At 39.5% G+C, this 21,040-nt stretch overlaps 1 protein-coding gene and 1 pseudogene across 2 annotated transcripts in view; one reads left to right on the forward strand and one right to left on the reverse strand.

Annotated features, from left to right (window-relative positions):
• Positions 1-18,708, reverse strand: part of G3BP2 (G3BP stress granule assembly factor 2) — a 32,313-nt gene extending 13,605 nt beyond the window's left edge. For both annotated transcript variants that reach the window (XM_087434438.1, XM_087434437.1), the window contains exons 1-4: positions 18,568-18,708; positions 4,611-4,718; positions 2,663-2,781; positions 316-397 (exon numbers count right to left, since the gene is read on the reverse strand). In XM_087434438.1, coding sequence (XP_087290564.1) covers positions 316-397; positions 2,663-2,781; positions 4,611-4,616 — 207 coding nt within the window. In that variant the 5' untranslated portion in view covers positions 4,617-4,718; positions 18,568-18,708. The remainder of the gene's footprint in view (positions 1-315; positions 398-2,662; positions 2,782-4,610; positions 4,719-18,567) is intronic.
• LOC147916481 (translation machinery-associated protein 7 pseudogene) lies at positions 2,839-4,574 on the forward strand (annotated as a pseudogene).
• Positions 18,709-21,040: the final 2,332 nt, after the last annotated feature.

Here is a 21,040-nt window from a genome sequence, read left to right on the forward strand (position 1 = left end):
CCTGTAACATAAGGTGTAGCCCACATTTGTATAAACTTAATACAGTGTCTCAACTGTTTCATGTATAAAATACATCAAGGATATAAAATATCCCATCTTCTCTTTTGTATGCACCCCTGTGATACTGTGTTTCATACAAAATGGATGTTCATATGAACTCAAAGCACATTCGACAATTGTTATACCATAAATTCTAGTCACAACTAATGATCACATTCAAGAAGAAATCCATGGACACAAGAAGGCTTTTTTCAAATCTCTATCTTAATGCAGAGAAGAAAAAAAATCTAAAATGTATATGAAATTGATACTTACATTTTGGCCATAAACAGCCTCCTGGGGCTTTCCACTAGCATCTACTCCACCATGAACGTAGGAAGAATTCCTGCCATAAAACCTGTAAAACCATTGAAAACAATTAACATTCAACTGTCAAGAGAAGTCTAAGAGACAGTAGAGTTCTGATGTCAAACAGACCCAGTTTCCAGGTCTGGCTCTGTCACTCATTAATTGTGTAATCTTGAGCAAGTTACTTATGGTCTTTAAATTTAATTTCCTTGGTTATAAAACAGAACAACAGTAACTACTCCATAGGGCTGTTGTACAGATTAAATGAGTAATGGCATAGAATTCTTAGCGTGCCTAGCACACTAAACATACACTCAAATCAATAGCTATTCTCATCTAATTCTTATCACATCTATTTTTTTTGTTAAGTGGAAGAACGAGACGTTCAAAATACATTCTAAATACTGATGCCGAGTAACTGACCCATTTTTCCCCTTCAGATACAAAAACTCAGTTATCTAGAATTGTTTGGGAATCAGATGCTGTTTAACATTCTACTCAGAGTTCCAAACAATTACTAATTCCAAAGGCATAGATTAAAACAGTTTAGATTTTAAACAACTGAAATAATTCAGAGACAAATAAAAAGATCTACATTATTTCAGCATCTAATTTCTCATTAATTTTTATACCGCTCTTAAGTACATGATAAATTAGTGTTTCTCTGGCATTACCTAAAGCAATTAGAATCAACAGCTTTCCCAGTTAAGGTTAGCAAACGTGCAAAGTTAATTTTTTCATAAAGAGAATTCAGCTCCTATCGTAATAAAACACGTAAGACTTCCTCTATGCCTAGCAACGTTCTCAGTGCATTATATACATTGATTTGTTTAACCCTCCTAACAACCTCATAAAATAAGCACTATTATCTAAATGAGCAAACTGAGGTTCAGAGGAGGTTAAATTAACTCCCTTTAGGTCACCCACCTATCAAGGAGGGCAGCTAAGATATGAAACCAGACAGTCTGGCTCCAGAGTCCATGCTTTTCACCGCTACTCTTATTTTTAAGTTTATACTATTTTCTTTCACGTACTGCTGGTAAGCATGTAAACTGCTATCATTTTTGTGGAGGACAATTTGGCTGTATGTGTAAGAAAAACCGCTAACGATCATGCCTTTGATTTAACAATTCTACTTCTAAGAACCTACCCTAAGAAAATACCTAGAAAGGTGCACAGAAATGCATGTGTAAGGATATTCATTACAGTGTTAACAAGTGAAAAATTACAAACTAAATTTTCATTAATAAGGAAATTGGTTACACGAGCCAAGTATAAAATAGAAGTTTGTGGGTGTTATTTGAAATGATGGTGGAGAGCCTTATTCTTTTAAATTTTACTTTTTTTGGTCACTACCAAAAAAAGTTTCTTGTTATAAAAAACGCTAAAAATGTTAATAGATACATTGTGAAAAGACTAAATTTCAGATAATGCCCTATTAATTACATTCTCCCTTGCAAACTCTCTCACATACACTGTCAACAAGAATGTCTTTATTTTTATAATTAGGAAAATGTACAGGTATTCATTTTGTTTGTTTGTTTTTTGGACGGGGAGGGAGTGTTAGTTATAGAAAAAAATGCCTCCTGGAACAATGTAGAGAATATTACACACGTTTAACAATGTAGGGCATATTATAAAATATAACTTTAGAATGCCCAGCATGCTTATAAAGAGTACCTATAGATAAAAGAATGTAAGTCCTTTTAACAGCCTTTCTCACATGAAGTGGCAATGATATATTTATCCTTAACTCACTTGGCTAGGGTGTTCTACAACAAATACTTGCAAAGCCTTATCATTACAGAAGTCTCACTCATATTCCACCTGCTAAAATACACCGGGAATAACAAAAATTATAAACACTATTCACAATATAAATTTCATTTCATCTCGGCAAAACGTAGGCTTACAGATGTCTAACTCTTGCCAAAATAGTAAACAAGACTACTGTTGTTGTTTTACCAAGGAATACTATTTTGCAGATCAATCAGAGGAAATTTTCATAAGTATAATCACTTAACTGATTCATTTCCTAACACTGCTATAGAGAACTTAGAAAGATGACTTAAGCCTGTGATTTCAAATTGCCGACAGGAAACCCATTAGTTGGTCAAGCCCAAGGTTTTGTTTTTGTTTTTAATGAAATACAGAATACCAGAGTGTATAATTGTATACGTGTGTGTATAGATGTGAATGTGTTATATAATGGGACAGTGTCAGGACATGAGAAGAAAAGAAAGACAAAATATATGCAGTCATGTTCAAGAAAATAAACTGAATAAAACTACTAAATAATCCATTTAAAATTTACCTGTGTAAATATTCTGGAGCTTTATTCAGCAAAGTATAATATTGCCTCACAAACTCCCGCCCTACAAGCAGCGGACTGGGCTTCTCCATAACCATTTCTTTGCTGCACAATGTCAAATGCTAAGGGAGCAAACACAAGAAGAACAGCTATTAAAAAGTCATCTTTGTAAAACTTCCATGAAGTAAATTTTCTTAACCATATAAATGGGAATAAAGAAAATGAATACCATTTATTAAAACATAGTTTGCAACAGCAAAATAAAAAATTCCCGACAACTACTGGTGACCTCTAACACTTGCACCTCCCCTTTGTCTCTATTTCTTGATCTCCCTGTCCCTCAAACAGAGGAAAGTAGCACAATTCTCTCTCTTATTCCCCAGTGAGTCCAATGCTGCCTCAGACTACAAACACCATAACCAAGTCTTTCCATTCACAGTATCTTTGTCCTTTAAGGACCATTATCTCCCACATTCTTGGATTCCAATGATTTTTTACAACTAGGCAGAGAGGGCCGGCACCCTGGCTTAGCGGTTAAGTGCGTGCGCTCTGTTGCTGGTGGCCGGGGTTCGGGACCCAGGCACGCACCGACGCACCGCTTCTCTGGCCATGCTGGGGCCGCGTCCCACATACAGCAACTAGAAGGATGTGCAGCTATGACATACAACTATCTACTGGGGCTTTGGGGGAATAAATAAATTAAAAAAATAAAAATAAAAATAAAACTAGGCAGAGGGCAGAAATCAGGACTTGGAGATTATACTTATCATGGGAAAAAGTACTTTGACTTGTAGGTCTTCTTTGCTTTCTCTCTCCTTCTAGGGATTAAGTTTACTATTTTCAAAATGATAATGACTACCATTAAAAATCAGCAATAACCTCAGTACTCAGAGATAATAGTTTTTTATACTTGGTGCATGTCTTTCCAATCTTTCTTTCTATTAATTAGGCATCTAACTACATTCCAGGTACTGTTTATAGTAAATGGGATACCCTGGTGAACAAGATAAGACTCTAGCCCTCAAGGAGTTTATACTCTTTCACGGTATATAAACAAACAGGAAACAGGATGGGTTAGATGTGCTATGATCAAGTACCTCTAAACTGAAATCTCAAAGACAAGGTTAAGAAAAACAAGCACAAAATTAAAATAGAAACACAACCTCTCATCATTTAAAGTACATGATTTATATGTTTATAGCCCCCACAACAGTCAAAATTATAACATTAGAAATTGGAGAGAAAGGAGAGGAAAAAAAGAAGATCTGAATATTACTTGTTTATATAAATCAAGCATCTTTCCTGTTATACTAAAAAGTACCAAAAAAAAAAAACCCTCATAATATCTAAAGATGAGTGTATCTACTGGGCAAATCAGAAAGCAGTTTAAATCCCTGTTTAACAAATAAATTTCAATGCAGGTTTCCTTTAAACAAAAATTTTTATAGCCAAAGACAGCCTGCCATAATCATTACAGTTATGATACTGTTTTTAATAAAAATCAGGTACCAACCATTGTGGAGCCTACAGATAAGTTTGTAGCTCTATACAATTCTAGTGGCTCCAATTCTACTTTTACGTAACGCTCTATTAGGTTCCCTCTTTCTCCTTTTGCAACTGTCCCGAACTCTCAGTCTACAAAAACCCCCAAAATCTGTTTAGATTTTTATATAATACCTCACTTGCTTTCAAAAATAGTTAATTCATTGCTTCCAGTGGCAGGGTCTGGGGAAGGGGCAGTGACAAGAAGCAGCCCCTGAAGAACCCAAGAAGCAGGCCAAGGAGATGGAAGAGGAAGATAAGGCTTTCAAGAAGAAACAGAGAGGAGCAGAAGAAGCTGGAGGAGCTAAAAGTGAAGGCCATGGGGAAGGGTCCCCTGGCCACAGACGGAATTAAGAAATCTGGCAAAAAGTAAGCTGCCCCTTACGCCTCATGCGATGATGACCCTTACTTCCATTCCTGTTTAAACATCTGGATTCTCTGCCATAACTAATCTGTTGCCACCTATAGATAGAAGGAAGTGTTGTCTTGGAGCCTGTTGCATATTTAAGAATAAACTCTGTAAAAAAAAAAAAAAAATTGTTGATACAGTGGCTCATCTCTTCAGTTCTTTTCACTCAGCTATTTCTACTTAACTCTGAGACCAGAATAAACCCAGCCCAGAATCCTGCCAATCTGCTCTTCAGTCTTTGTTCTACCTTGAATTCTGTGCCATCTACAATTAAATCAACTCATTAAAAAAAAACGTTAACTCACAAAGCAGAAGCAGATACTATCATTTCAGGTGCCATCAGTTTCTGCCAAACCTAAAAACTTCCAACGATAAGGATTTAACACACTCTAATGCATAAAAGGACCCTCATTTGCTATATTTAAAAAATAAAGTTAAGCAACATAATATTACTACTTTGAAAGATGGGGAAGGGTGAACAACAGACTTTTCTAGTAAAATTTTATAAAATAACTAAAATGTGGAAATTATACACACTTTAATACTGTAACAACTGATGTTAAAATAATACTAAGACACAGGAAGATACTAACATAGGAAGATACTAACTTACCCTCTGAATAAAATAATTATGTACAAAATAGTTCTGTTCAAATGGTTAATGACAGAAATGCTATTAGGACAGTTTCTGGGTTTGGGGATTCTTATTTTTTCTTCTTTCTCCTCCATATTTCCAGATTTTCTACAGTGACACACTTTGTCATTTATCCCAAACCTCCCATCACGTTTACAAAGTAAATATTCATCTACCATTTTTGTCACTTACATATAACCAAAGCAAAAAAAGGTACCAAATATACATATCAATATAAATAAAGGGCAAAATATACCAAAGAGTTATTGCAACAAAGTTCAAGAGAGGCTTCAAATTGCCCAATGCCTATACAAGTCACTAAAGTATTATGGCTATGATATCACCAATTTAGACAGAGAGTCAGGCACAGGAGACAGGCAGTGGAGGTAACTTTTACTTGACTATTATTCAATAAATTATTATTTATTCAAAGGAGGTAACTTGAAAAGTGAACTCCAAATGGTGAATGAGATAAGGCAATGCTAATATGAAAAGCATAAACAAGTAGCTCTACGTAAGAGGCTATGCAGGGTCCACTTTTTTAAGGTGCAAGGAGGCTCCCACAGGAAATGATAAAACAAAATGATGTTACTCACCGGATGGATGGTGTTTCAACTAAATTATACTGACTTAAAAATAATTTACAGATCAATTACTTCGTTACCATAACTCTGATTTAAAGTGACTCAGAATTTAGAGGGCTGAAATACAACTAATTGATGGAAATCAACTGTATCAACAAGAAAGTACAGTCATGCACCACATAATGAGGTTCTGGCCAACGACAGAGGTCCCATAAGATTAGTACCATATAGCCTAGGCTATACCATCTAGGTTTTGTGTAAGAACACTCCACGATGTTCACACAATGAAATCGCCTAATGACACATGACTGTAAAGGTATTAGAGAGGGGGAAAAAAAGCAACCTCACTGACTTATCTATTTTCTTAATGACAGATGAATTTGTGTGTTCCACACAAACAACTGCCATCTTGCCCATCCTCTCCACCAGAGTAGAAAAATTAACAGTTCAATAAATAAGGAATGCATCAAAGAAGGATTAGGGATAAATTACAGATGGACCACCAAACAAGGCAGTGTGGGTAGTTGTAGAAAATAAGACTTGGAAAACTGAGTAATATACAATTTGCGTTTATAATTCATGCACAGTGTATATAGGAAGGTTGAGAGAAAGAACAAAAGAAGAGCCAAATTACACATTCAGAATAAATGTGATTACTAGAAGAACTGTGCCACTTTTATTATTCACAGCAAAGTACCCAAATCATAGGTAAGCAATTTCTGGGATGTGGGTCCTTCTACTTCTTTCAAAATAAATTATCAAAACAAATCTCAGAACATGGGAATGAGAAAAAGGTTTTAACTATCTAAGACCATGAAAAAGTCATGACGTTTTTGGATCTCCATTTCCTAATTTACAAACTGAGAAGTGATCTCTGGTCAAGCCTACGAGACTACACAGTTCAACAAAGACAGCCAAGGTTAAAGGATACTTATATACAAAAAGAATCTTCAGGTTGTTAGCCTCCAGCACTTTCCAAGAAAAAAGCCAATTATCATCTAACATCTTTTTCAGAGAAAGTGTAATTCCATGTATTAAACGCCACTTTCCCCAATAATACTGGAAAATGTGGAGATTGCTGTCATATTGGGATGCATAACACAAAATTTACTCTTTTCCTTGTCAACTAAAAACAGTATCAACCCATTTATTCATGGAGATACGAACATAATTATATCCAGCTTCCCTCACTATTTAGAGCCTCAACTACTTCAGAGATCATTCTACTCTCCAACTCTGCCTATCCCACTTAAAATCCCTGTGTATCTTCATCAATATCCTTTTAGTCATTCTTATTTCTTAAAAATATTTCCTCTCCACTTGGGCCTAGACTAATTCCTGAAGCACATCTACTCCAGCGTTCATGGGAAATTGCTCTACATAAACCGTCACCATTTTTTCTGAATCTCAATCCCCATTGAGAGGGGAGTGGAGGTGAGGAAGAAAGTACACACATACACACGAGACAGAAAAGAAAGTCCCACTGGGCTTCATATTCTACAATATGCTCAGATTTCCTCAATTTCAAAACTACTTTTCAAGAAAACCGTTATCAACCAAAGTTATCACCCAATTTTCCTTCCTTGACCAAAACTTTAGCTTTTAGTTATGTACTTAAGTTTTTTGTTTACTTTTCAGTTAAAAGTTCAGTGCATCACTAGTACAATGGGGCTTCCCCCAAAGCAAACAATCTCAGGCTACATTGACATAAATGTCTAAAATGAGCTGACAGTTCGTTCTACTTTGCACAAGTTAAATACTGGTTGAACAGTGAATGGAAATTACAGGAAGGTAGATTTACGTTCAATATAATGCAAGAATAACTCGAACAGAGCTACTTCATGAATGGCCACTCACTGCAGGTATTTATTCCAGAGATTAACTGAACAATTTAGCAGAAATAGAGTAAAACAGTCATATGTTCAACAAAGTTAGATTAAGGCTGCTCCAACGCTAGGATTCTAGAAGTCTATTAACAAGGACTAAGACCTCTGACTCCCACTCCAATACAGCCATGTGTTGTCGCTTAACAACCGGGACATGTTCTGAGAAATGCGTCAGTAGGCAAACACCATACAGTGTACTTACACAAACCTAGATGGTATAGCGTACTGCACACCTAGGCTATACGGTACTACCCTTATGGGACCATCGTTACACATGTGGCCCGTTGTTGAGTGAAACACTGTTATGCAACAAATGACTATACTCATTCCAAACCTTCCTATCTGTAATGACTGAAACCCTATGCAATTATTTGGACCCAACTAAAATACTGTCCCCCTGAAAATCTTTCCTGATTCCTTAATAGAATATAACTGTCTTTCCTCTGAATTCTCAAAGTACTTTGGGCCTGGGCCGGCCCCGTGGCTTAGCGGTTAAGTGTTCGCGCTCCGCTACTGGCAGCCCGGGTTCAGATCCCGGGCACGCACCGATGCACCGCTTCTCCGGCCATGCTAAGGCCGCGTCCCACATACAGCAACTAGAAGGATGTGCAGCTATGACATACAATTGTCTACTGGGGCTTTGGGGGAAAAAGGGAGGAGGATTGGCAATAGATGTTAGCTCAGAACCGGTCCTCCTCAGCAAAAAGAGGAGGATTAGCATGGATGTTAGCTCAGGGCTGATCTTCTTCACAAAAAAAAAAAAAGTACTTTGGGCCTTTATCATGGCACGTTATTAAGCATATTTTGCCCTAAATTACTAAGTGTGCATCTGTTTTAATCTTCCTCTTCTCTACTCCTCCCTCAAATATTATAATCTGAGCTTTCCCTCAAATGTAATTCTCTGGAAAAGCACAATTCTCCTAGAAAATCCAATGACTTCTCCTCAGTCCTCTACCTGTCTTCATTATCACCGACCACCTCTTCCCAATGCTTCTAGATTTCCACAACTAGGCAACTTTCCTTCTCATCAAAATGCAGAAGTCCTCAAGGTTCTGTCTTCTAACTTGGCAATTTCAGATAGTCTAATGGCTTCAGCTCTTCTATCTACCTAAATTTGTATCTAGTCTCTACCATGAACTCAAACTTTACATTTTTAACCCCTTGCTGAATACCCACACATGATCTCATAGGTAACCCAATACATGCATCCCCCCCATACAGAGAAAGTAGTTTCCTTATTTCTGTTAATGGTGCTACCATCTTCTTGGCTTGAAAGCTGAGTCTTAAGTGACTTTCCCTCTTTAAGCCTCAAATTGAAATCCCGACAACTCAAAAGTCTCTTGGAATCTGTCCCATCCTTTCTGCTCCCACTGAATTAAGGTTCTTTAGTTCTTCCTCAAAAGTCTTGCAAGCTTATGTATCATATGTAGCATACACTGTATACAATAAAATCCAAACACCTGCTTTCAGTTTGAAGGCCAAAGAAGGCCAGGCTTGACATTCAAGGTTCTAACCAACCTTTCAAATTTATCTCCCATTAGACTTGTCACCTCTGTAACAAATTCTATGCTCTAAGAATACTATACCACTCACCATTGTTCCCTGAACCTCCAATTTTCATTCTCTAAGCTTTTTTGTCTTACTTCATTCAACACTAGCTGAGTGAATGGGTGGGACAACACAAATTCATTCAAAATTTATTGAATGCCTACTATATATGTGCCAGAAATTATGCAAGAAAAAACAACGGTGAACATGATAGAATCGATCTGCTGCTCCAAGGAAATGTAAAGTCCATTGGGAGATAGAATTCCTAAACACAATTATCTTATGTGATAAATGCTACAAGCCCTACCACAAAGAATGTATCTCTTGAATTGGAACGGGAGAAAAAATCTGACATGTAGAAAATGAGGAAGTGAATATTCCAAGCCAGAGCTAAAAGAGAACATAATTTTTAGGGGATGACTGTCTCCTCAAAACCTCACACCATCAAATCCTTCCCCTAGCCACTCTTCAAAAACCTGCTCAAGATCTTATTCCAATTCTACCTGGTTTTCCTAGCTAGGTCCCTCAGGCAGGATTAATCATTTCTTCTTCTTAGTATTATATCTCTCTTCTTCAGCTCTTATTAATGCACTTAGTCTTAGTAATATGTGTGCATGTGCATAGGTATGCCCCCCTCCTGTTTGCAAGACTCCTCTATGCCAACGCCAAGTACTGAGCATTTGCCTGGCAGTGTTATGCTTCCAGGAGATGCTCAAGAGACATTCTTTGCAGCATCTACCATTACTCTGCACATAATAGGATTAAAAAAATTTGTTGAATGAATCTGTGATATTAAAGACCTCGTGAGAAAAGAGAAGCAACCTACTAAAATACAAAGATACTTCAATAATTAATGAATAAGGCTGCTATGGGGGAATACTAATGAAAAGATTAAACAAATCATTAACCATGCAATTTCAAATTTGTGTGTGTGTGTGTGTGTGAGAGGAATATTAACCCTAAGCTAACATCCATGCCCATCTTCCTCTACTTTATATGGGACGCTGCCACAGCATGGCTTGACAAGTGGTGCGACGGCTCACGCCCGGGATCCAAACCTGCGAACCCCGGGCTGCCAAAGCGGAGCTCGAAAACTTAACCACTACACTGCCAGGCCGGCCCTCAAAATATTTTTTAAAGTCTATCTTCTACACTCCTGTGTTTGTTTATACGTAAATGTACATATGTATACACATTCATTTACACGAACACTTACTACTCCTGTAATACGAAGTTAGAGACTTTTGAGATTAACTAAAGGTCCAAACAAACCAAGTACAGCAGTTTTAGTACCAATAATTTTGAGAACTTTTAGAGATAAATTTCAAAAATCTACAGTACACCCACACAATATAGTCAATTTATTTTCAAAGGTACCAAAGCAATTTTGTCTTTTCAACAAAATGATTTTGGAACAACCTGACATCTGCATGTTAAAAGCAAAAAGAAATTTGAATCATACTCTGACCCATGTACAAAAATTTCCTTGAAATGGACCACAGACCTAATTGTAAAACCTAAAACTCTAGGCTTCTAGAAGAAAACACAGGAGAAAATCTTTGTAACCTTAGATTAAGTAAACATTTTAGATAAGACACAAAAAGAACGAGAGAAGAAAAAAACTGACAAATTGGACTTCCATCAAAATCTAAAAATTCTGCTCATTTAAGGAGATCATTAAGAAAAGGAAAAGACAAGCCATAGTACTGAAAAAAATATTTGTAGAATACATATCTGATAAATGACTTGTATCCAGAAAAGATAGACGTCTCATAACTTAATAAGAAAACAAGAAATCCAATTTAAAAATGGACAAAAGATGTGAAAATACACCCCACACCAAGACATATGGATGGCAAATAAATATGAAAAGATGCTCAGCATCACTAATCATCAGAAAAATGCAAATTAAAACCACAATGACATACCATTAAACACCTTTAACAATGGCTAACATTAAAAATCCAAAAATACTGGGGCCGGCCCAGTGGCACAAGCTGTTAAGTGCACGCGCTCGGCTGCAGTGGCCCGGGGTTTGCCAGTTCGGATCCCAGGCGTGCACCGACGCACTGCTTGTAGAGTCATGCTGTGGCGGAGTCCCATATAAAGTAGAGGAAGATGGGCACGGATGTTAGCTCAGGGCCAATCTTCCTCAGCAAAAACAGAGGAGGAATGGCATCAGATGTTAGCTCAGAGCTGATCTTCCTCACGCACACAAAAAAAACCCCTAAAAATACTAAGTGCTTACAAGAGTGGGAAAAATAGGTAGGAACAAAAAAATTGTACAGTCACTTTGGAAAACAGTACGGCAGTTTCTTATAAAATTAAACATACACATCCCATATTACTCAGCAGTCCCTACTCCTACTTATTTACTCAAGAGAAACGAAACATATGTCCACACAAAGACCTCTATATTGTTCACAGCAGCTTTATTAATAAAAACTCAAAAACTGGGGGCCCGCCCCGTGGTGTAGAGGTTAAGTGCGCGTGCTCCGTGGCTGGCGGCCTGGGTTCGGATCCCGGGCGCATACCAACGCGCCGCTTGTCAGGCCATGCTGTGGCGGTGTCCCATATAAAGTGGAGGAAGATAGGCACAGATGTTGGCCCAGGGCCAGTCTTCCTCAGCACCGAGGAGGATTGGCATGGATGTTAGCTCAGGGCTAATCGTCCTCATCCCCCCCCCCCCAAAAAAACCTCAAAAACTGGAAACAAAACGACCATTAGCCAGATGAATGAACAAACTCTGGTAAATCCATACAATCGAATTCTACTCAGCGATGAAAAGAACTTATTGATAAATGCAACATGGATGAGTTTCAAAAGCAATATTCAAAGCTAAAGTCAATACTATGTGATTCTATTGCTATGACATTCTGTAAAATGCAAAACTATAGGGCTAAATCAGATCAAGGACTGGAGGTGGAAGAGAAATGACTATAAAGGAATTTGAAGGAACTTCTGGGGTGAGGGAAATATCTCATATCTTGAATGTAGTGGGGGTTTCATGACTGAGCACGTCTGTCCAAAGTTACAGAACTGAACACATGAAAAAAGTGGCTTTTACTGTTTGTAAATTATTCCTTAATTTTTAAAATTTAGCAATACAATTGCTAATTTTAACAAATTTTAACAAAAACAATGCTTCGTTATGTCAACCATTTTACAAACATTTATGGAGAATCTACCGCATATCAAGCATTTTTAAGGGAAACATGGCACCCCAAAATCAATAATATTCAACATTTCAAAAAAAGGCAATTTATTCAAAGTCGCCGTCTTTCACCTATTAGATTAACAAGAATGAAAAAGATAATATCCAGTATTGTTAAGGGTGTGGGAAAAATGGGCTCTTTCACACACAGGGTTGGTGGAAATAGAAACTGTTACAACCTTTTAGAGATGTAATTTCATTTTTAATTAAAAATAAACACATATAACCAGTAATCCCACTTCTAAGATACATTACAGAAAAAAATAAGCACAACTGCACAAAGATGTATATTAAAAATTGTTCATTGCCACAAAAGGAATAAAACAGTCTAAATGTCCATCGAGGGGGAAATGGTTTAATAAATTTGTCGTAGCCATAAAATACAAAATTATGCACTCATTAAAAATAGGGAAAAATAGGCAAATTATAAATCTAGACAAGAAATAGTGTCCACAGGAGTTAAGTAATAACCAAATTGTAGAATACCACAAATCCCATCTCTAAAAAAGGGCATGATGCAAAAAGAAATATACAAGATATATGTGTTATGGGTCTAGGAAAAAAAGGAAAGCTACATGCCAACTCTTGATACCACTGGTAAGATGCTTACTATATTGTCTGAGTATTACAAAGAGCATATATTAAACATTGTAATTTTTAAAATCATATTTTAAAATTTTCATTCAGTTTCTGATAACCATCTAACAGACTCATGTTACTGGTTAGGAAACATGAATTTAGAACAAAGGTTGAAAGTGTGAAAATTCATTTAGCACTACTAGTAAACAAAAAAGTAATCGACATTATGCCTACAGTAGTGACAATTTATGGTTAAAGTCCGAGTGTGCTAAAATATTACCAACTAATTGGAGATAGGATTGACAAGGCTGATGTGAGTGAAACAAACCAGTAAAGATACCATGCTAGAATTTAAAATGAGCAGCTACATACCAAAATAGTAGTAAAGAAAAACTTACTGCCTAGGTCCTAAGGTGTACTCTCCAACTTTAATGCTTCCAAAAGGTAATTTAAAAACATTTGATATACTTACCTGATATGGTACTATTTTTTCTGATAACCTGATATTAAACTAATGATCTTAGAAACAAAAATATAATAAACTGAACCCGAACTGTGAAACATCAGTTCATATGCAGTCATTAAAACATTGTCAAAGGGCCGGCCCCGTGGCTTAGCGGTTAAGTGCGCGCGCTCCGCTGCTGGCGGCCCGGGTTCGGATCCCGGGCGCGCACCGACGCACCGCTTCTCCAGCCACGCTGAGGCCGCGTCCCACATACAGCAACTAGAAGGATGTGCAGCTGTGACATACAACTATCTACTGGGGCTTTGGGGGGAGAATAAATAAATAAATAAAATCTTTAAAAAAAAAAATAAATAAAAAATAAAAAAATAAAACATTGTCAAAGACTATAAAAACAGGAAAAAAACATTGAAAAACAGTATAAAATTTGCAACTAAGGTATGATTTCAATAATGTGAAGGCAATGTATGCACTTGGGCAAAAAAATGAAATTAATTTTTTAGATCTACTATAGCAAAATATTTACCAGATTACAATAGAAAAGACACGGTAGCGCCGGCCCGTGGCTTAGCGGTTAAGTGCGCGTGCTCCGCTACTGGCAGCCCAGGTTTGGATCCCTGGCGCACACCGATGCACCGCTTCTCCGGCCATGCTGAGGCTGCATCCCACATACAGCAACTAGAAGGATGTGCAACTATGACATACAACTATCTACTGGGGCTTTGGGGAAAAAAAAAGGAGGAGGATTGGCAATAGATGTTAGCTCAGAGCCGGTCTTCCTCAGCAAAAAGAGGAAGATTAGCATGATGTTAGCTCAGGGCTGATCTTCCTCACACACAAAAAAAAGACACAGTAATACAAGCAAGAGGATTTTGTACTCCATCAATTCTCTTTAATCTCAGAGATCTCTGAACTGGCATCTCCATTCTTATTAACAGAACTTCTCCATTATCCATATAGTGATAAAATGGCTAGACCTACAAATAATCATAAAAGCTAATTAAAACTGATAACTTCAAACACTTGGCTACAACCACCACCACTACATACTAGCATCGAAATGCACAATCAAAAATTCACCCTAGGAGCCTGGAGTGTCAAGATAGCCATCTATAACAAGTGATAAGAACTGCAACATCTTTGCTCAAGTAGTTCTGGGGGAAAAAAAAAATTTCACTCATTGCAAATTACTGACATGAAATTTCATGACACACTTTGGTGGCTAGTTCAATGCTGGAGAAAATGGCCAAAATGAAAACTGCTAAGAAGTCAAGACACTACGTCATCTTATTTAAAAAAAAAAAAAAAAAGTCAAGAAACCAAAAGAAAATGACATTTAGAAAAAAATCTACAATAATTTTTAAGAACTGTAAAGTTATATACTATATCTTGCTTCTTATAAAAAGAATAAGATGTTTAGTAACAAGATGCAGTTCTCTTTACCAGAAAGAAACTATGTTACCAATATGTCTATGCTAGGACACAGCTCTACTACTGGATACTTATTCCCTTTCCCATCTAGGGCCCCTCACTCACAGCTGGGCTCACACTAGTCAGGCCCAGGCCTTTTCTCCCTGAGCCATGAACTATACTCATTCTCAACAGCTAACCCCATATTAAAACTTTCTTTAAAATGACTTTACCAGGCCAGCCCCAGTGGCCTAGTGGTTAAGCTCAGCGTACTCGGCTTCGGTGGCCTGGGTTCAGTTCCCGTAAGCGGACCTACACCACTGGTCTATCAGTTGCCATGCTGTGATGGTGGCTCCCATACAAAATAGAGGAAGACTGGCAACAGACGTTAGCTCAGGGCAAATCTTCCTCAAAAAAAAAAAAAAAAAAAAAAAAAAAAAAAGACTTTACCAGTCAAAACAGCAATGCCTATCTCTTTAGAACAGCAACCTTCAATTTGATGTGGCAGACCAAAGTGTCACAATGACATCTAAGAACCAGTGATAGGGGCCGGACCAGCAGTGTAGTGGTTAAGTTCGTGCACTCCACTTCAGCAGCTGGGGTTCACAGGTTTGGATCCCTGGTGCAGACCTACACACCGCTCATCAAGCCATGCTGTGGCAGCGTTCCACGTAAAAAAAAATAGAGGAAGACTGGCACAGATATTAGCTCAGGGCCAATCTTCTTCACCAGAAAAAAAAAAAAACAGTGGTAGAAATAAATGATAAAAGTTAGCTGTGAATTAAGCCTTATCTTTTCTCAAGCCCCAAAGGTAAGGAGGCAAGTTTTGAAGTTTAGAAGCTATTAAAAGTGACCAAGCATTAAGACACGGAAATGTTGTCCCACAAAAATAAAAGCATGTATTTATATTATGCTTTAAAGTTTAACAAGTAACCTACACATTCCTTTATCTCCCTGAAATAGGTAAGTTATTAGCTTCATTTACAGAAAATGAAACCAATGTTTAGAGAGCCTAAGGAAAGGAGTTCGAGGTCCCCCAGTTATAGTTATGAGAGAGAGGGTTTGAAATCAGGTCTCCTGCCTCTAGTGATGTTTTCACTACACCTGGTTAAGAACAACTGCTTTGGAAGAATAGCCAGGGACACAGAAATACAAAAAAACTTTAAAGTCCAACTGTAAGCATACTGATACTGTTGGGAGGAGCCAAAAGCACAGAACAGGAATGTAACAGGGAATCCAAGAGAGTCATACTACAATACCACAATCCATACTACAATCCAACATAGCTACCATGGTATATCAAAATAGGGTAAAATCTCCAGAAATTAAAAGATAAAAATAAGCTGAGGCAGCAGTCAAGAAACTGATTCTACTGCTTCTGAAGCCAGTCCAGAGTTCTGGGAAAGGAACCAATTTGTTTTATCAGCTCTTAAGTTTCCACAGGGAGATTAACTAAGTTATGTTTGTCAATTAAATTCTACTGAATTTAAGCTCAGAAACAACCCTTAAGTTTGTACCTCTCAAAACCAGCCTTAAAAAAGGGTCATTCCCCACCTCCATACCCACTCAGGAAAAAATGCGGTAAAAAATCTTATTTAAAGCAACCTATGAAAGAATTTTCAATCCTGATAATGGTTAATCAACAGCAATAATTCTGCAGCATAAGGAAGCTGTTAAAAAACTAAAGACACTATTAGTACTTATAGATTTCCAGTAACTGATATCGAAATTTTCATTTTTGACCTCTCATAAGTGAAATTCCTGCTACCAACAGTGCCAATACTATTCAAAATCAAGAGTTGTCTTTTGACAAATCAACTGCTCAGCTGCTAACTAAATACTCAATTCGACTATCAAACTATTCAAGACTTATTTTTTTCTCCTTCCTTCTGTACTTCTGATCCCCATCCACCCCACAAGCATTCTGGTTCTCTTCACTCTCAATACTTGTTCTTCATTGACTAATACTTCAACCTCAAATATTCAACAACCTGAACCATAACAGCTCTTAGATAGTACGCAATCCACTGGAGGTCCTTATCCTCCCTACAATTCCTTAATAACCTTTCAAAATTAAACAGCCTCTAGAGATTAAATAACACAAGGATACACGACTAATCCTAAAAATTTAAGAAAATAATATCACCAAAGAAACAACACAATTCAGTTCCAAGAAGTTCAAACTAATCCTACGGTCCATTTTTTAACACCAGGAATTTTGGATATCAAAAGGACCACTGAATACTAACAGGGCCAAATGTTTACTTTGAAACTTCGTTCACACGCCTAAAGCTATATGAACTGCCAAATATGGAGCTGAACAAGGAATTCCTATCTTCTTCCCCTCCAGCATACGGGGCTTCCTAACTGCCGTTAATGGTTCACAGATCCAGGTACACGCAATGCTAACATTTGGAAGACTAGCACGAATTGTGGAGCCCTGAACCTAAAAAACCAGCATTTTAACTGAAGTTAATATCACAACAATCATATGGGGGGGGGGGAAGAGGAAACAACTTTGCTATTATTCCAGCTTTGGTGCACGTGGGTTTTGTTGTTGTTTTGTTTTAAAGAGAGCAAAGGCACGGCACCTCCCTTCCAAAAAAAAAGAAACCTGTTAAGAAAACTAGATATACCTTAGAGGAAAAAAACTGATCTATGCGGAAAATTGTTGATGCAAATCTATATTTGCTCCAAAGCGGCACAGGGACATCTTAGGAAATCTGCTTTTAGAGAAGCAGGTAAAATTCCATCATATTCGACTAATAAAATCAACACAATTCAGGGAAGCGTATGTTCCTCCTCTTGACCATCCTTTCTGTTCCCCCCCAAAAAAGTGGAGAAAGAGGGAAACAAAAAAACCCATTTCCCAAAGCACTCAAACATCTTTTCGATTCCTGGGTCAATAAGGGAACGTTTGCATAAAAAGGGCACGAAGAAAGCGTTACGTTATATGTAATTCGGCTTTCTGAGCACGTTCGGGATAAACCCGAGGGGAGTCGAAGACCGCGGAACACTAGATACTGGATAACCAGAGCGGCGACTACCTTCAAACCCGGATTCTGTTTCGGTGCACAGAAATGGTGCCCGGAGGCCGTTACTTTCGCATCTGCGTCGCTTCTGCCTCCGCCGACACAGCCTCTTGTCCCCTCCCCCACGGGCGGGGCGGCGACGGCCTCTCCGCTCCCAGGGAACCGGCAATAAGAGCCGCAAATGAGTCGGAAAGAAGGCTGGGGGGCTCCACACTCTAAAACATCCTCTCCAGAAAACGCACTCCGCACGTCCCACATTAAGCCTGCATCAGCGCGCCTTTGGGAGCCGCTGCGTCCCCCTTCCCAGCTCGCCACCTCATCCCCAACAGACCCCGGCCCCACCTGTGCCCTCAGGGCCCTCCGTCAACACAACGCGGGCGGGCCGCTTCCCTTCCCACGCGGCCTCCCATCCTTCACCTGAGAGGAACGGCTCGGCTTCTCTCACGCACACACGGCAGCGTAGGCAGCCGGCAAGAACAATGTCTCTCTCTGCCGCAACACCTCTGACAGCAGGGCTCACGGGACGGTTGCCTCGAGCCGCGGCGCGCGAAGGGAATGTCCCCTTCCGACCACCACACCGACCTCCCTTCCCGGCCCCCGTACACACCTCCAACCAACAGTGGCAGCGCGTACGTCGGCGCGGAGATCAGCAGGGGAGTCGCCGGGGACCGGCTGCCGCGGATTCTTCTCGCTTCCCGCCTCCCCCCTCCGCCAAACCTCAAGCCTCGGAAGCCGGAAAGCCGCGAGCTCGCTTCCCTTACAACCACCTCTTCCCGGGGGCCAGACGCTGCGGCGAGCGACAAGGAACACGGACGTCCCGCCCCCTTTTCCGCCGCCCCCTCTTATTGTTTTACCCCTGCCGAAAGGCCTGGGGAACCCCCCAGCACGGCTTCAGCCAATCACACATCTCCTTCGCGAGCTGGACCCAACCTTCTCGCGTCCCTCTGCGGAGCACGCGCAGAACGCCGCCGCGCTCACGTACTCTCGCGCCCGGAAAGTCGGGGAACCGGAACCGGCCTCAAGCCGAGGCGAGAGTCCGCTGATTTGACGTCACAAGGGGGCTGCCTTTCTACTGCTCCTGCCTCGCCGCTCTCGAGATCGCGCGTGAACAGGAGCCGGTTCGCTGCTGCGCTGTGTCTTTTGGAGACCGATATTTCTGGTTCCTTTTGATTATTAATGTGACGAGGGAGAGAATTTAGTAATTTTCTTTCTGAACTAGGCGTCTGCAGGTTGCTGCTGTAGACAAGCATAAAATGCAGCCAGTGGTTTCAGCTATTTGCACCCTAAACTCATCTATAATTGTTTATTAACCCGTCCTAGGATATGGATGTTTTAAGTTCCACCGAGAAGGTCAAATTCATCCTAACAGCTCAAAATAATATATATTACAGGGCCTACTGGGTGCTAGGCCGTGGGATGTAGAGAAAATAGGACGTGGCCTCCACAGAAGGGAAAAAGTCTATTTCTTTGTTTGCCCGTTCTGTACTTAGGTGTTGCTAAATACATACTAAGCATTTTACATACTAAGGCAGCTAAAAGGCTGAAATCCCAGGAGATACCGGGATTACAGCCCTGTCCTAGATCTAGGCCCAGGCTTGGCTCCAGGGTATAGCTGGGAAGACACTAGACACTGACTCTCCTGACCTTGATTCATGGAAAAAGCCAAATCGCCTTACAGTCAAGGAAGCCACTTTGCACCTTAGTTCTGGCAATGTTTCTCAGAGAATATCAAGACAGCAGAGGAATTTTGGGAGGAAAGGCTGAGGAAATGGTAAAAGAAGTGAAAGGGCAATTAGGAAAGGAAATAGAACACATTTATTAAATGCCCATTCACCAAACATAGTGTGGGCATATGTATATACATTTCATCTGTTTTCTTCATAATCCTGTAGGAGCAATTTTAAGGTATTTTTCACATGTGAAAACAGGTTTACAGAGGCAACGCCAACATCTGAACCTCCAAAATTTACATTGTTTTTACCTTAGGTTGCTTAATCATTTTGTTATATGCAAAATATATGGGCTATCACTTTTATGAAATGAAATTTGACATGTTTTTCTTTAAAGCATCATAATACATTACATACAGATTGTCCTTTAAATCTGTTACTTATGTACCAGGCACTCTTTTACTTATGTAATTGTTTGAGCCTCACAATAACCCTATAAAGTCGTTACTATTTTTATGCCTGTTTTACAGATGAGGAAACTGAGACTCAGAGAGGTAAGTAACTTGCCCAAGGTCACAAGCTACTGTTTGGTGGGGCTGGGATTCAAACACAAGCAGTCTGCCTTCACACGCCATGCTGTTAACCACAAGCTATAAAATACTCTTATTGTGTTAATTGCCACAACTTATTTATCTCCTCTACTGTTGATGACATTTCAGTTGTTTCCAGTTTGGGGCTCTTATGCCCACCATGTCTCCTGGTGGGCAGGTACAAAAGTCTCTAGAGCAGTGGTTCTCAGAAATTAACGTGCATCAGAATCACCTGGAGAGCTGGTTAAAACACGGATTTCTGGACCCCACTCCCACTCTGATTCAGCAAGTCAGCGTTGAGGCCTGAGAATCTGCATTTCTAACAGATTCCAGGTGCTGCTGCTGCTGCTCTAGGAACCACACTTTAAAAACCACTGAGGGGTGACCGGCCCGGTGGCGAAGCAGTTAAATGCGCGCCCTCCGCTGCGGCAGCCTAGGGTTCGGATCCCTGGCGTGCACCGACACACCGCTTGTCAAGCCATGCTGTGGCGGTGTCCCATATAAAGTAGAGGAAGATGGGCACAGATGTTAGCCCAGGGCCAGTCTTCCTCAGCAAAAAGAGGAGGACTGGCAACAGATGTTAGCTCAGGGCTAATTTTCCTCACACACACACACACACACACACAAAATAAATAAATAAAAACCACTGAGGGGCCAGCCCGGTGATGTAGTGATTAAGTTTGCATGCTCCACTTCAGCGACTTGGGGTTCACGAGTTCGGATCCCAGGTGCGGATTTACACACTGCTCATCAAGCCATGCTGTGGTGGCATCCCACATACAAGATAGAGGAAGGCTGGCACAGATGTTACAGGGACAAT

The sequence above is a fragment of the Ceratotherium simum genome, chromosome 8, assembly GCF_057802395.1.
Source record: "Ceratotherium simum simum isolate JZ-2026a chromosome 8, ASM5780239v1, whole genome shotgun sequence".
Taxonomy (NCBI): domain Eukaryota; kingdom Metazoa; phylum Chordata; class Mammalia; order Perissodactyla; family Rhinocerotidae; genus Ceratotherium; species Ceratotherium simum.